The sequence below is a fragment of the Centruroides vittatus genome, unplaced genomic scaffold (genome assembly GCF_030686945.1).
Source record: "Centruroides vittatus isolate TY-2023 unplaced genomic scaffold, ASM3068694v2 scaffold_450, whole genome shotgun sequence".
NCBI classification, from domain to species: Eukaryota; Metazoa; Arthropoda; class Arachnida; order Scorpiones; family Buthidae; genus Centruroides; species Centruroides vittatus.
This window is the reverse complement of record NW_027122709.1, coordinates 3343113-3360453: the sequence shown is the minus strand read 5'-3', so window position 1 is coordinate 3360453 and position 17341 is coordinate 3343113. Positions and strand designations below refer to the sequence as shown.

At 29.3% G+C, this 17341-nt stretch overlaps 1 protein-coding gene across 8 annotated transcripts in view; it reads left to right on the top strand.

Annotated features, from left to right (window-relative positions):
• gw (trinucleotide repeat containing adaptor protein gawky) overlaps positions 1-17341 on the top strand; it is a 241126-nt gene that overhangs the window by 187401 nt on the left and 36384 nt on the right. For all 8 annotated transcript variants that reach the window (XM_067287367.1, XM_067287369.1, XM_067287365.1 and 5 more), the window contains 2 exons: positions 15453-16327; positions 16421-16647. In XM_067287367.1, the coding sequence (XP_067143468.1) occupies positions 15453-16327; positions 16421-16647 (1102 nt within the window). The remainder of the gene's footprint in view (positions 1-15452; positions 16328-16420; positions 16648-17341) is intronic.

Here is a 17341-nt window from a genome sequence, read left to right as displayed (position 1 = left end):
GTGAAACATTCATAACTATCACATTTTCTCGTCAAAAAATATGAGTTATGGATGTTCCACATGGCCCAGATGCTTTCATGCCACACTATTTTCCATGGCAATGACATATATTCATTTCCATTTTGACAAGGAAAGTCAGACAAGTTCCCCTGTCAATGGCAAGCAAATGCTGATTTTGGCTGATATATATATACATACATACATATATATATCAGCCAAAAATATATTACTATATATATATAGTAACATTTTCATTGTTTTGTGAAGTGATAGTTTTTTGCTATCAACTAGGTTGAACTCCCAGACATACTGTTCCTCAAATCAAATGATCATTCTCTTTGAGACCTTGTGGAGTCAACAGCCCTCAGGTCAAGAATTTTACCATTGTAAAAATTTAAGTGCAGTCACAGAATTGTCATTGTTTTCATAAAAAAAACTTCATAAGAAATTTTTTTTTGGCAGTGTGGTGGTTATTATAGCTGATATGAATTATATTGACATTTTTGATCATTTTTATTTTTCTGATTGTTGTGTGTGTGTAAACAGAAGGAAATGAATGCAGTCAGTCAAAGAGTTCTGAGTTTCCACAAGAGTTTTGCATATTTGGACAGGATCTTGAAATGTTGAGAAATGAAAAAAAAGTTGGTTTTTCTGGCTTTGTATGTTAATGGGGGGGCACAGTTTTTGTTCACCCACTTTGAAGTTTAATTCTGTGCCTTTTGTGAAAAAGTTTGAAATTTTACAGGGAGGTTTGTGTAATAGGGGATTGATGTTATTAAATTTTGGTAGATAAAAGTTGGGGTGGGGGGAGAGAGGGTCAGACTTAATGAAGATTTTACTCATTATTAGCATTTACAGTTTTTTATAAAACTTAGTTTTTACTCTCAAAATTAGCTTTTGCCATTTTATAATAACTAATAAGAGATTTTATTTAGAAAACACTTTATATTAACAGATAGCCACACACAATTTTAGCTTTTTTGCCAGGAAAGTTATGCAATGCATTGCTGGATTTTTATACCTAGAACCTGCTGCATTATATGTGCTTATGTGAAGTAAATTGCTTTTTCATTGCTTGCAATGCCAAAAGTATCACAGTGGCAAGTTTTTTTTACAGAAATGTCTTGTCTTTTGCATGTTTTGAAATGTCACCATACTTGATAGTCCTAATGAAACTACAGTAGAGCATCGATTGTCTGACCCCCGATTAACGGACTTATCAGTTAATCGATCGCGTTCTAGTCGGCGAATTCAAATGTTTGCTAGTGATGTGGCACTGCAATATTTGGTTGTGTCTTGTCTACTTTAATATTATTTTTGTTAAATTTTTGCATGTTTTAGCTGGCAGCACTGGCTCGACCATGAAAGGGAGGCTAGTATTTAAAGCAGGCCTAATACACTATACTAATAATGTATTTTTTCATACTTTTTGGTTATCCGACCAACCCCAGTCCCCAATTAAGTCGGATAATCGATGCTCTACTGTATATCTAATATTTCTTTAAATAGCATTGAAAGGGGGGTATTTTAATTAGTCATGCAATATGTTTATCCAAAAATGTGTGAACAGTAATCTGTGAAATTATTTAACAAATTATATTGTCTAATTAGCTTGTCTCTGAAAAATAATAGGGTGAATTATGAGGGGCACTGAAAAGTTTATTTCTTTTCATGATGAAAAGCAAGATTTGATAAACTGAATACAATTTATTCAACATAATCCCTTTCAGTTCTACACTCTTATTCAAATATTCCTCCAATTTTGTTAACTGCTACAAAGTAACCTCCATAAGTTGATCCACAAACTAACAACACTCTTCAGTCCCAGTGACTTCCTGACTATATGCAGATCTTTGATAATCAGATCATATCTTCAATTTTTATTTTTTTCTGTTGCTGAAGTGGGTAGTACAGAATGTGGTTTGTCTGTTACCTCAAAATGACCAGTTTGGTATTGTGCTATCTATTTCTTTGCCAATGCAATGAAGGGCAGTTCTGCTGTAGAGTTGCCAACATTTGAGTGACTCTCCTGTGCTGCTTTCCCCTGCAAGAACAAGAATTTCATATCCACACATTTTTCAATATTGTTATAAATTCTTAATTGCTTTATCAATTTTCAAAGCAACTCATTATGAATTAATGTAATTTAAACGAATAAAGCTTTTCTGATTTTGTTACTATGGAACTTTTCTTTTCTCTTAACATTTAAATGGTTTTATTTTAAAAAATTGTACATGGAAATTAATAAGAGTAAAGCTAATCTTATAAATATAGTTAATAAACACATAGTATATTAAACTAAGTGTGGAAATAGTTTAGAATACTTATTAATGCTGTAAAGAAAATTATGATTATTTTATGGATAACAGGCATAATAACACAAATGAAATATTTATTGTAAACTGATTGTTACTTCAATAGTAATTGTTAATAGATTTCTCATCATTATCAAAATCATCTTATATATACTGTTAAGAGTTTTTAATAATATACAAGGGATGTAGCTAGACTTATTAGATGGGATGGTGTTTCCCACATTAACTCTCTTCTGCCTCCTCACTCTTCACTAGTTCCCTCTGTTGTCTGTTCAAGTTTAATTTTAAATAGCATAAGAATCAAATGTCATAAGCAGTTGACCACTGGGTGAAACAAAAACACATATACCATATACTCACATATTAGGCTACATGAACAAGCACAAGAGAAAGAACAACAAAATTTGATATTTATTCTTGTTTATTGTCATGTGTATTGCTAGTTTGCATATGGCATGGAAGGAGCTGCCATATTAGTATGTCAACTCTTTGCGCAATAATGCTAGTGATCATGGGCTATTGTTTTTTGCGCTAGCCACCTACCAAGTGAAGTCTATGAAAGCCATCAACCATGCAAGGATGCACATTTCTGGCTACATTTCTGAATATACCATGAGTTAACTTCTCTATAATTATAAGAAAATTTAGATAAAATTAGAAATTCATATTATTAATGACTAATAATAACAACAGGTATTACATATATAATACTCATATTACTTGAATTTTTTAATTTATTATTTTTAAAATAATCAACAATATACAAACATGGTGTATATTATTGTACTTGAGTTTTATGATAGTACAATTAAATCTTGAATTGTTTTATATAGTTATAACTTCAAATTTTATAATTAATTTTTAAAATGTGTTTGTTAGTTTTAAAGTTCCTATTTTAATAATTATTACTACTTAATAAAAAACTTACAAAAAATTGTTAGACAATTTTCTTATAAAAATTGACTAACAGGTAGATGCAGAGGAAATAAATTACTGAAATATTCCAAAGTATTGCCATTTATTAGTACTCATTTGTAGTTCTTTGTAAATAAAATAATTTGTGAATACAGTAAAACCTGTCCAAAATGGATCTTGAATAAAAATCGAAATTGCATAAATAGAAAAAGTTTGGAATGGAGCAATATTCTCTTAGATAAGCCAAATCTATCTGTGGAAAAGGAAGAAATTTTTAGGTACAAAGAACACAATTTAACTTGAATGGAGTAGAAAATTAAGATTTGTCTTGTAGACAAAATTGTCTCTAGGTATAATGTTTTCCATGCTGTGTGGTAACCTATTCCATGAATGCGTTCAAATCTATTCAGAAAAATGAAGATCATATGACAAGGGACAAAGACACAGGGTCTTTGCTGGAATTAACCAAGGTAGAATTAAACACTTGGAACTTGAAAATTCTCAATTTTTAAGTTTCCATGAATTCTTGGAAACTTTTGTAATGAATGTAATTTGTTTAAAATAATGACAATATAAATAAGTACTGCTAGTTTGCCATGTACTGAGTAATCAGTAACTTGAGTGTAAAGTATTTTAATATAAAATTCATTCCATGAATTTTTATATTAAAATACTTTAATCTTTAGTTGGTGGTTGGAATCACTGGATTAACTGGAATGAAACTTTGTAATTAAAATGATTAAGTGATATTACTACAAAAATGAATGTAACTGGTATTTGTGGGACATTTATCTGGTAAATTTAAATATTAAAAAAAGAGGGGAAATATTAAAACACATTCAAAATAAAATCTTCAAAAATAGGGGGAAATCAGTATTATGCATTAACAGATTTTACAGGTTTTGCTGTTGCTAGAATTTAGGTGTTTAAAATCATGAATAATCGGAACACCTAAATTTTATATGATGTAAAAGAATAAATTCTAATTAATATTTTCATAAGTGGAAAATGTGACAAACACACAAAAGCTCATTAATTTTTTTTTTCTTGTGAGAAATAAAAATTTGAATTATTTATTAATTGGTATAATTAAAATTTTTTAAATTTAATAGCAGCCATATTTTAGAATTTTGTATATCTTATAAATTTAATTATATTCAGAATTAACTTTTCTTTATACATGATGACTCTGAAATAAGTTTTATTAGAAATTGATAAGTTTGTTTATAATTTGCAAATTCATCTAATTTTCAGATCTTAATGAAAAGTTTTAATCACTAAAAAAAATCTTATAAAATATATTACATAAATATATCTGTTCTTAATTAATAAATTGCTGATAACAGACGTTATATTATATTAAAATTTAATATATTCAACAGAATATACAGAAATATATGCATAACATTTTGCTATGAAAAGTAATTAAGAGAGAGAGAGACAGACAAAGAAGAGAATGGTAGATATAAATTTGATTTGACTAAAAACTATACTATGCTATTAGATATGCTTGCAGTTTTGTATGAGTTATAATGCAAAACTGGATTACATGCAGTTTAGTGTGATTGATAACTTAAATGAGTAATGAATTGATACATTAGTAAAAGTAGTTATGAAACACTAGGTTCAAAATAAACAGATCAGTGGGTATTGTGTGACTTAGATTGAATTACTTAAAGCATTAGCATCACACCTTGTCTGGTGTAGTAGTACAAAAAATTATTTATTGATACTTTGAGATCAGAAAATTAAATAGATTGGTTTTGAATAGCTGTTTTAATAATATATGGGATAATTCTATATTTAGAATCAATGAAAATTATCAAAATTATATTGGAACAAATTTAGTATTTTGTAATGGGAATACTGAATTTGATCTGATGCTTTTCTTGAGTAAGATTGAAAACATTTGTTGAATTTTACACTTTTATTAAATCTTTTACTGGAAATTCATTGGTTGAATGGTGTTTCATGGAACTGCATCCAAAAGATTGACTATTACTATCACATCTTTAGTTTATTGTTTTGCAGTATTTCATTTTGGTATTATAAAATAAAATTACACTATAAGTATATTAAATATATATATATTGATTTTTTGCAACTGTGTTCCATTATAGTGTTTGTCAAAAAACAAATTATCTTAAAATATAGTTTACTGCTGTTGAGAATTATTAGCATTATATTAATAATCAAAGTTTCCTATGAAAACAACAGATATAACTATTTAAAACTACAGTAAAATATTCAACTAATCTTTTCAACAATTTGATTGCCAAATGCAATTGAAAATGTTATTAATCATCACCAAGTTATACATTCTACAAAATTTAAACCCACATTCCAATGATCCAAAATTCAAAAATATTTCTTAAAAATAATTGGAAATTTTTTTAAGTTTTGTAGAATGTGTTCTTGGTGGTGATTGCTAAATGCAGTTGAATAATTATTATAAATATTTGCTTTATTAATATTTAATATGGTAACTTAATATAGAGAATTCATAAAAGTGAGGTAAAACTAAATAAAAAGTTATAAATTGAATCCTGTAATCTTTATTTTTTATCACTTATATTTTACTTGTGTACATATATTCATTTGTTCAAATTGTAAATAAATTAGATACAAATGTTGCAATTTGTTTGATATACTTATTTGATATAATTTTGGCTAGAAGCTGTGCAAGAAGTGTTAGTGGAACTGGAAAAATATACATACACTTCTTGCACCAGTGAAAAAGTATTAATGATTTCTTTAGATGCTGCTGTTAGATCATTGATAACAAGGTTCAAAGAATGGTACAAGAAGGGAACAAAAAAGGCTGACATTTAATTTAAAATTCATCTTTTGACACTGAAATGGGCATTTTTCATAGTTACTCCATTATCATATTCTTATCCATGCATATTTTTAATGTTTAGGCCTAAGAATTCTATGTCTTGCCTTATTATAGTAATTCAGTCAAACCAGCTCTAGTAGTTAATTTCACAGGCAAAAACTTGATGAAATATTCTTTGGGTAAATACTTAGGACATTGCTAGAATAACCAAAGACATTCATTTGATTCTGTTGATATCTGGAGTACATTGTAAAATTATACTATAATATTTACAATCATTAATAATAAAAACAATGGTCTTTCAAGGCTTTTGTCCCATTAGACAAATCAGGTTTGTTTTGTTTATTTTTACTTAGATAATGCAAGGATTATCCAGAATGACCTCATTAAATATTCACTTGTAACAGAGTCAAATTTTGATAACTCTTAAGATTAAAAAAATTACCATCAATGCAAATATTTTATCCAAACTTCTCGATGCTAACAGTTGTGCTGCATATAATTGAATAACTAAGATTATCCTTTTTAATATATCAATATTGCCATTTAAGCAAACTATTCTAACAGCTAGCAATTCTCTATAATGAACAGAATGCAACTGAGAAGTAGAAAAAATTGCATTTGTCCAACATCCTGAAAATTGTCATTGCCAGTCCACCCAGGTGTGTGGCAGAAAAAAGGAAAATAACAGAATGCCAATTGACTTATTTACATTGAAAAATTATTTACTTAGTTGTAATATTTAAAAATTAAAATGAGTGACCAGAAAATGCTACCCTTTTTGAAAGTTTTGCATAAGGCAACTGCCTTCTCACTTCTGCATGCATTAATGAAAGAGGTGCACTAAAATATATTAAAATTTCAGCAAAATCCAGGATGTCAAAGCTTGGTTGCCTCTTTCAGATGTTTTCTATTATTTTGGGCACCTTTTTTTTTATAATTCAATCAAGACCCAGGTAGGCTTCCAAATGTTGTGAAATATTTTAAAAAGAATTCCGGATCTGTTAATGATTTATAAGTGAAATATTGTTATTCAGTTCTGGACTTGGCATTTGAGGTTCTCCACCAATTTATTCAATTAATTTGAATTGAATAAATTGAATATTTTTGAGAATTTTGGCATTTAACTTCTTAGCGATGTTATTCTATCAGATATGTTCTATACAGAACGTGTCTAAAGTTTTGTTCAAATAAGTAACAATAATAATTATACAGGAACACAGTCATAAGAAAACGGTACCAATTTACCTATTTATTTAATTTAATTTATTATTTCTTTTTACAAACACTTAGTAATGCTATGTAGCATGGGATTATTCTCTCTCAACAGAACAACTATAACACCAACTCCGAACAGAACCTCATAAAAACAAAACCTTTCAAAAAGGCAAATAACAAACAGCAATAAGAACATATACAGTGAAACCTCACTTAACGAGCACCTCACACAAGTATTTCGCATTACAAGCAAAACAAATTGTAAAAATTTGCCTCGCTTTACGAACGATGTTTTGCATGACGAGTGACAAGGAGAGGGGAAATCCGAAATTGTGCGCATGCGGCATGCTCCATCAGTCTGTGTTTAGCACTCATTCTGCTAGCATCCTAGTGTCGCTTGTGATCACACATTTTTCCAAACTTGTGTTTACACATACTACTTATAAACATCAACAATCGTTAGCCTGTTATATAATAAACATGCTAAACAATATGCCAAATTCTTGGGTCATTAAATTTAATGACTGATCCTAAATTAAATTTTAGAAATGTCTGAATTCAAAATTAACTATTTATAATTATTAAATTTAATATGACATGAAACATAACTGCCTACCTCTAGTAAAATTAATTAATTTCTAATATTTAATTATAGCTTTTACATAACCCAAGAATTTGACATATTGTTTGGAGTGTTTATCAACCATATTAGCTGTAATATTTTTTTCTGCAAATCAAATTCTCATTTTAGGATGGTTTATTCCGTGCTGGAAGAAAAGATGATCGTGATTACATGTTGTCCCACTTGATGATTTACGCTCCTTAACAGTATATATTGTGCAATTTTTTTTAAATAAATGTTATACATAAAACATTTGAGCTTTTTTTTTTTGGCTTGGAATGTATTATCATATTTTACATTAATTTCTATGGAAAAAATTGTTTCGCTTAACGAGTGTTTCGCATTATGAGTAAGACTCTGGAATGAATTATGCTCATTAAGCGAGGTTCCACTGTATATAAATTATAAAAATTTGCAAATTATGTAAAATTTATAAAATATGTATAGTGTATAAAAATTAGGATTAAATTTAAAAATTATAAACCATTTTTTTACACTTAATTTAAAATAGATTAAATATGGAGTTCTTTTTGTTTTTTGATTTCAATTTGCTGTAAGAGCATAAGAAGGATTGTCTGGATAAAAAAACTGAAATTAGGAAATGTCAAAAATTTTTAGTTGATCTTAGGAGGAATACAAATAAAAGTATTTTGTGGAGATAGTAAACCATTGAAATACTTGTCAGATGATAACTGGTCAAAATGATTAATGCATGCAGAGAATTTGGGAAATCTAGATATTTCTCGTGTCGTCTCACTTGAGTTAGTCTAAGACAAGTGATCTAGCTTGTGCAAAAGATTGCTTTAGAGATCTTGTCATGAAGTCATGGAACTGCTGTTGATCATACTAATTCTGGCAAAAACCAGACAGAAATGTTTTATTATTCTATTTCATTAATATTAAGAAAATTTCAATATTTTATTATTATTAATAATAATAATGTTTTATAGTAAATAATTTTAGCTAAGATTGATGAATATGCTTGTATCTTGTTTTATTCCTATCATAAAGAAGGGTCAGTGTTTCTTTGATGCTGGTAAATACTGGAGTCTAAGTATTTAACAAACAGCATTTGAAAACTATCATTTTAAAATTAATTTATGCTGATTCTATGTTATCTTTAATTTTTGAATTTAAGTGAGTTATATGTGATGTTATTTTTAAAAAGTCAAGGGTGATTAATTGGTTCAGTGTACAAATTGTAATGTTACTTAAAAATTTTTTGATAGTACATCAATTATATGGAATCCTCTTCAATCAAAGCACACTTTGCTATCAATAAAAGTAAAGAAAATGATTTATAATAATGATACTTCTTTCATTGCCTGTTCAAAATTGGTTTGGAAAACCAATATTTAGTGAGTGCTATAAATGCAATTTACTGAAAGTGGTTTTGTTGTCAGTGTTAGACCATACATGCCAGCAATAATTGACCTAGGATTGAAAATTAATGAAAACGAAAGATCTCAAAACTGTACATGATGAAACTAAGTTTGCAATGATGCCACAAGATGCTCTTATGTTAGTTATGTTGATAAAATAGTAAGAAATCTGATGATTAACAATAAATTTTTTGTTGAAAGTTGCTTCTAGGATTTAAGAGTGAGCATAATTAATTCTCTGCCCATAGATGTAAAATTCATAATAATTTGGACTCCTTAATAATGAATAACACAGATACTGTTTTGAATAGAATAATTCTGAGATTGAAAGACTCGAGGGATGTGACTAAAATATTTAGATTAGCTAGTAAATTTCCTTGGGGAGTTGGTTTTTAGATTATCAGCATAAGCTATAATTTTAGAGTTAACACAAGGAACAGCAAGACCCAAATAAATGGTTAAAAAAAGAGGCCACATATAATAATTCCTGAGAAAATACAAAATGAGAAGTCTTCTAGTTTAACTTATCAAGATTTCAGTAAAAAGTAATTATTTAACCAAGCTAAAACAGTAGGTTAACTGAATGAGCAATTAGTTATTGTGACATCATCACAATGGCAGCTGCAATTTTTAAAAGATGATGTGACTTCCCATCCAGAAAGAAAGTTCATATAAATTTAATCAGGGTCTCTGGCCATAAACTTTCCATATATGGTCTGAATTTTAGTGGTGTCTTACCCCTGTATATTATACTTGTCTTGGTAACAATTCAATAATGCTGGCCATCTATCTAACTCTGTGCTTGAGAAAATTTTTGAATTAAAATAATGTGATTTCTGATCTACTCCAGAAGTTCACATATAGTTAATTGGGGTCTCCAGCCCTCTAAGATTTCCATATCTGGTCTTGATTTTTATCTAACTCCATTTTTGAGATTAACAAAGGACAGATGAGAATGTATAGGTTTTCTATTTGAAAATTGCAACTCAGTTAAATGCTTGATTGATGTCAATATATACAACAGGCAAACTTTTACTCTCAAAACTCCAACTATTTCAAGTTGAATAGAAAATAAGTTAGTGAAGTTAGATCAAAAGTGGATGCCACGTCGTTGAGTTTAATCTGTTCATGACTGGATAGTGAATACAAGCAGTTAAAAAAATTTTCAGTATAGCTGCAACAAAAATATAGATGTATACAATGAAGAGTTCTCTTTGGCACACTTTTATTATTTAAATTTCTATTGTTCTTGAATATAGTATATCCTTCCTGCATTATTACAGTAAATATTAGGTAAAACAGAAGAAGCAAATGGGTAATGTAAAATGTAATTGGAATGAAATCAGGGCTATAAGTGTGAATTCAAAATCGCTTGATGGACATTAGAAAATGAAAAAATACCCATAGATGTATTATTACTAAACAGCAGAGGTAAAATATTAAAAAAAATCTATCCTTGTCAAACTGGACACTATTTCAGTGATTCTAGCTCCACTGATAACTATGCTCCAAATATCAATTGATGAGTAACAAGACAAAGTGCACTAATGTATCCTACTGTAGTGATTATAAATGTTGCTACTGCTAGTGCCAACAATATGATTTAATCTTTACCTATTCACATGAATTATTGTCTATATATGCATGCTGTGTACAAAGTTATAACAGTTATCACCATGTAATTTTTATTTATGTACATATTTTTTTTATTTGGTACTCATGTACAGTACAAGAGGAACCAAAAACATATGCCTATGTCTTTGCAATAATCCATCACTGATTTAAGTAAATATCATCTGATAAGAATGTAAAAGTTCTTTGGCTGTATGTATTTATTCTTAACTAACATCTTCAGACATCTATAATCTGATTTTTGTGTCATTCACTTCTTGTATGCATTTTGAATGTTTCTTCTGAAACAATATCTATTGTACAATATACAGTTTCTGGTGGAAAAGTAAATTTTTAAGAATATAGTTACATAAGTTTTTAGCATGTAACTGTTGCTGAAGTTTAGATTTAGTTGTAATTGTTCCAACAGTTAAATATGAACTTGACTGACTGGATATTTTAATGGTAGCCATATGATGTCTCAGGAATTGATCTGCTTAGGATTTGCAAGTTTTTATAAATATTTCAGGTCTTTTAAACTATAATTTAAATAAAGGAATTAATTAAAATGAGATTTTGAAATGTATTTAAAAATATTAAAGAAAGTTTTGCTCTGGACATTTTTCAAATGGATAATATAGATGTTAGAGAAATTGAACTGCTAAATATGATCCTGTTAAGTTCAATTGTTCTTGAACTTTTACCGATTTTTCTTATATTAACCCTAGTTAACTAAGCATTCATCTAATAGACTACCCACCCCTGCCATTTTTGTGAATTCAAGATATTTCCCGTTGCACTCACAGTACCTTCATAAATAATAAAAATGAGCACAAGTGATAAGCACAGCTGTACACCTGTTACTTTTCGAGATTTGCTGTAATTGTCGTCTAACAGTCGAATGTTTAGTGATAATGTGCAGAAGTTTGCATTAAGGTACTTGTGAATCTTTGTCCCAGATGGAGGCACTGCCCTGGCAACCAACATCTCAACTAGTACGTGTATCTCCTCGAAACAAATTGACTCAGCTGACTAGCCTACATTAATACCATAATTGGTCAATGTGAGTATTTTGCATTTTTCCTGCATATTATTAATGAAATATGGATTTGAGAAAAGATTGATAGAAAATTGTGCAGTTTTTGAATGAATTGGACAATGAAACAATTGAAGAGCGGGATGAAATGCAATGAAGCTCCGAACAAGAAGAGAACTGTGTAGAAGAAATTCATATCCTAACTGATGAAAGTGAGCAAGAATCTGCGTTATCTTTTGATGAGGAACTGCTCACCAACTGAATATTGCTCGCCAAAACCATAATCAAAGATTTATTATTGACTCTGGTGACAATGCCTTGCAGCTACCTGCGCATCGGTAACTACGTTCCCGACACAATCTGTTGCTTGTAATTCATTCCCGTAAAAATTTCATATATAGTAAGAATAAACACAAATGGTCCACAAATCCACTCAATTCTCGCACTCATACAGCTGTTTGTAATATTATTAGCTTTATACCTGGTCTTATCAATGAAGTTAGAGATATATAAAAACCACAAGATTTATTCCATTTGTTTGTTTGAGAAAATGATCAACGACATGGTTTACTACACTAATGCAGAAATTGGTATAAATAGAAGTAAGTACAAAACAGACACCATGACCATTTCTCATAACTTGACCAATGAAATAAAGGCATTACTGGGTATCCTTATTCAATCAGCAGCAATGAAAAACAATCATTTGCCTACGAGAACTTTATTTGACAAGAAAAAAAAAAGTGGTTTCATTTTCAATGCTTGTATGAGTGCTGAGAGATTTAATTTTTTGATAAGATGATATCGATTTGATGATGAGTACCAGACAAACGAGAAGAGCTACAGACAAGTTTGCACCATTCAGAGAATTTTGAGAAAAATTTATACTTAATTGGAAGAAGTGGTACAGTCAGAGTCCAAATGTCACAATTGATGAACAGCTTGTTGGGTTTTGAGGACACTGCCCATTTCGTATGTATTTACCAAACAAGCCCAATAAATATGGGATCAAGATTGTGATGTTAGCTATTTCAGATTCAAAGTGTGTTTATAATGCCATTTCATATTTGGGTAAAGGTACGAACTCAGCAAATGTACCACTAGCTATCTACTTCGTAAAGCAGCTTTGTGAATCATTAAAAGGTTCAAATTGCAATATAACTATGGATAACTGGTTCACATCAATTCTTCTTGCCTCTGAATTGCTGCAGCCTCCTTACAATTTTACAATTGTTAGTACATTGCATAGTAACAAACAAGAAATTCCACAAGAACTGAAAAATTCAAGGACAAGAAAAATAGGTACTTCAATGTTCTGCTATGACAATAAGAAGACTTTGGTGTCATATAAACCCAAATCAAATAAAGTTGTATATCTTTTTTCTACCACTCATGATCAGCCGGACATCAATTCTATGACAAACAAGCCTGAGATTTTTACAACAGCAGTGGATACTGTGGATCAGTTATGTTCAGTGATGAGTACTGCTCATAAGACTTGTAGATGGCCACTTTGCTAATTCTGTGATGTTCTGAACCTAAGCTTAATAAGTGCATATGTTATTTATGTGTCAGATAAAGTATGACAGTGGTAGAAACTCGTCACACAAAGAGACTTTGCATTAACGTTGGCTGACAGCCTCGTAAAGCCATGGTTGAAAGAACGTTACAATATGGTAACTTTAAGACGTTCCATCAAAATAAATATTGAAGATATTTTCAATATTGAAAAACCCACAGAAGACACGACTAAAAGTGCGGCAAACAGATGCAGAATTTGTACTTTCTGGCCATCTAAGAAATGTAGAATGACAAAGTAGGTATGCAACTATTGCAACAAGGCTGTTTGTGAAGAGCACACTTTTAATATCTGCCAAGAGTGCAAATGCTAATTTTTACCATCTTTCTATTTTTTAATTGAAATACTATAATACTTCTCTTAAAATACACTAATTTGTTTGAAATAAATAAAGGAAATATAAAAATATACTTGTTTTTAATTCGTAGTCTGAGTCGAATGATTAATTACAGAGTAGCACCGATTTAAGTTTAGTTATCTAGGGTTAATCCAGTTTAAGGTTAAGATTTGGCAAATTCCTGTTTTATTTCTAAACTGTTTTCTGCAACTGTTAAACTCAGACAGGAAATTTTTAATTTATGAAATATGCTTTCTAATATTGCAAAAGTTTTTCTCCCTTTAAAAGAAATTGGTTAATTTTTATTCACATGTGGTTTTTGAATTCTTGTTATTTCTATTTTTTATTCTGATCAAAGTCTAATTATGTTTCTCAAAAGTAGTAGAAAAAGAAAATTAAGTAAGATTAAAAGTTTACAGTTTATAGAAATTTTATTACATTAGTATTATCATCAATGACTAACAATTCTGTTTCAGATTATGTTGGAACATGTATAAGTGTTTTTTTTGTAAGCATTGTAATTAATGTATAACAAATTGATAAATATATATATGTTTTTTAAAATAAAATGACACAATTATACCAGTATTGTGATAATTGTGAATGTGTGTGTGATAGTGGAATAATCATAATTTTTCAAATTATGGAGTTGGTTAATTTATTAGTACATTATCTGTTACTTGGTAACAAACATTTCAGTTGAACATTATCTTAACCATAACTTAACTGTTAACTTAAAAAAATCAAAAAATTCTTAAAACTCAAACTGAAATAACAAAACTAATTGCTATTTTTTTTTATTTGTAATTTTTATATCAGCATCAAGTGGATCATGTATTTTAGAGATAATTTTGGTTGCGCTTACATTGAAGCAAACGAATGATGAAAGATGGTCCAGCAACGTATGGGTCAAATTTATTGTGAAAATTTTTGAGAGGCTGGTCTTGATGCAAATTTAGGTCTTTGGAATATAGCAGACTGGCTGGCTACTTGTATTACAATAATCTAGTTATAAAATTATATAATTTTAAATGTAAAAAATTAAATTTCTTAATCTGTGCAATGATTACTACCTTAACTCTTGTTAATGTAGGATGATACTTTAAATTATATTTTGACATTTATGATTTTTTTAAAATAAAAGTTTTGAGTTCATGAATAATGTGTGATAAGATTATATAATCAGTCTGGGAAAAAAATGCATATATTGGCTTAAATAATTTGATGGTTTTTCAGCAATTCTTTATATTCAGATTTATTATTATAAAGTAATTATGAAATATATTTATATAGTAAATGAAACAGTATTCAAAGTTTAGTGTTTATATGCATATATGTAATCTAAATTTGAAGACTAATTTTTTGATGTTTATGATTAAAATATGATTTATTTTATAGTAGACGAACTAATATTTGTCTAATTCATTAACGAAATATTTATTATAAAAAAGGCAATTTGGGAAAATGTGAAAATGATGATAAAATTTACCAATTTGAAATTTTAGATTGGTTGATTTGTTACATGAAAAAATATTGTCTTATAATCAGGTATATACAGTAATTTTAAACTATTTTATATTAAGAATATATATTTTCAGCAACAACAACATCATACTCCTGGTCATCCTTCATTACATACACCTCAACCGTCCTCTGAAATTTTTAAGCCAAATGTAGATCCAATGTCTGGACTACACGCTGATTTTCGAGATTTATCATTGAAAGATAGTACTCCTCAGCCTCAATCAAGATTGACTCAATGGAAACTTCCATCATTTGAAAAAGATGATACTCCTCCTACTAGTAACTCAGGTGGTGGCAATAATAATGTGAACAATGGCCCTGCAGATTTTAGTCGTGCACCAGGATCTTTATCTAAATCATCTGGTCTTTCTTCTTCCTCCTCTCATGCAGGTTCAAATTTACATCCATTACTAAGCCAAGGTGAAAGTGCATGGTCAACTCTGCCACGTAATCAAAATGATATGGGAGGTTGGCCAGATTCGGCCATTAGCGTCCCTGGAAACAATACAAGTGGCAATAACAACAACGTTGGAAATAATCCAGGATCCGTTCCTACAACAATAACTAATTGCAATATGAATAATGGTAGCACTGTTACTTGTGAAAATAAAGATTCTTCTGCCCCACAAACTCCTGTGGCTCCTAGTAGTACTACTACTCATCCAACTTATAATTTAACTGATTTGGTACCTGAATTTGAACCCGGTAAGCCCTGGAAAGGAACTTCTCAGATGAAAAACGTTGAAGATGATCCACACATTACTCCTGGAAGTGTGGCAAGATCTCCACTATCAGTTAACACTATTAAAGATACAGATTTGTTCAATTGGACATCAAAAAGCAGTCCTGTGACAGCAAGTAGTACAGATAGCTTAGTTTCGTCACTTGCCACCTTAACATCAAGTACGTGGGCTTTCACACCACCAACTTCTGCTTCTTTACATAATAGGTAACATTATTTGAAATTATCATATTACATCTTGATATAACCAAAATTAGTATCAACATGCTTTTCTTGTTTTTTTCTTTTTTTCTTCTGCAGTGCAACAGCAGTGCCCGGAAAATCTGGCAGCTCTAAACCTAGCTGGGGACCTTTGATGTCAGATAATGCATCGGGTTCGGAATTGTGGGGATCGGCAATCTCAAAAACTCGAGGTCCACCGCCCGGATTAGCCGGACAAGGAAAGGGCATGAACACTGCATCTTGGGGAGGACAAACATCTCGACACGGTTGGAATTCAAATGACAACAGATCTGGTTTATCTAGTGGTGAGAATCTGAAATTTAATTGAAACTTGATTAAATTTATTTTGTTTGAAAATATAAACTATTATTTGCTAAATAAAATTTGGCTGGACATAAAAAAAGAAAAATTTGAGAATTAGAAGACTAATGAGAGAAGAAAATATGCTTTAATAGAAATATGACTTTTTTTTAATTTTTAAAAAGAAATATATATTTTACAGTGTATGAAAATTAAGGTGATTTTATTGAACAAAATCATTCTAAAGAAGAAAATACATTCTGCAAAAATATATAAATATTTTTGCAGATTTGAAATTATCATTTACAATATGCATTGTAAAATCTTATTAGGTAGAAGTATTAGGAAAATATGTTAAATCAAAAATAATAACCAATTCCTACATTATGTAAATAATATATTCAAAAAATTTATATATAAAAAAAACAAAGGATATTTGAAATCTTGAGAAAAGAATTTATTTTGTGAGATGAAAGTTATTCATCATAATCACTATTTATTTGTAAATTAATATTTTAATATATTTGCTAATTTATATTGCACGATAAAATGTGTACAAAGCTTGAATTTTTGCAGTGTTTTCCTAAATTTTCAAGATTTCTTTTGTTGTGTGTTTTTTGTTTTTTTTTATTGTAGTTTGTTCTGCTACTTTATTATTATTTGTGATAATTATGCTACATATATTCATATGACTTAGTT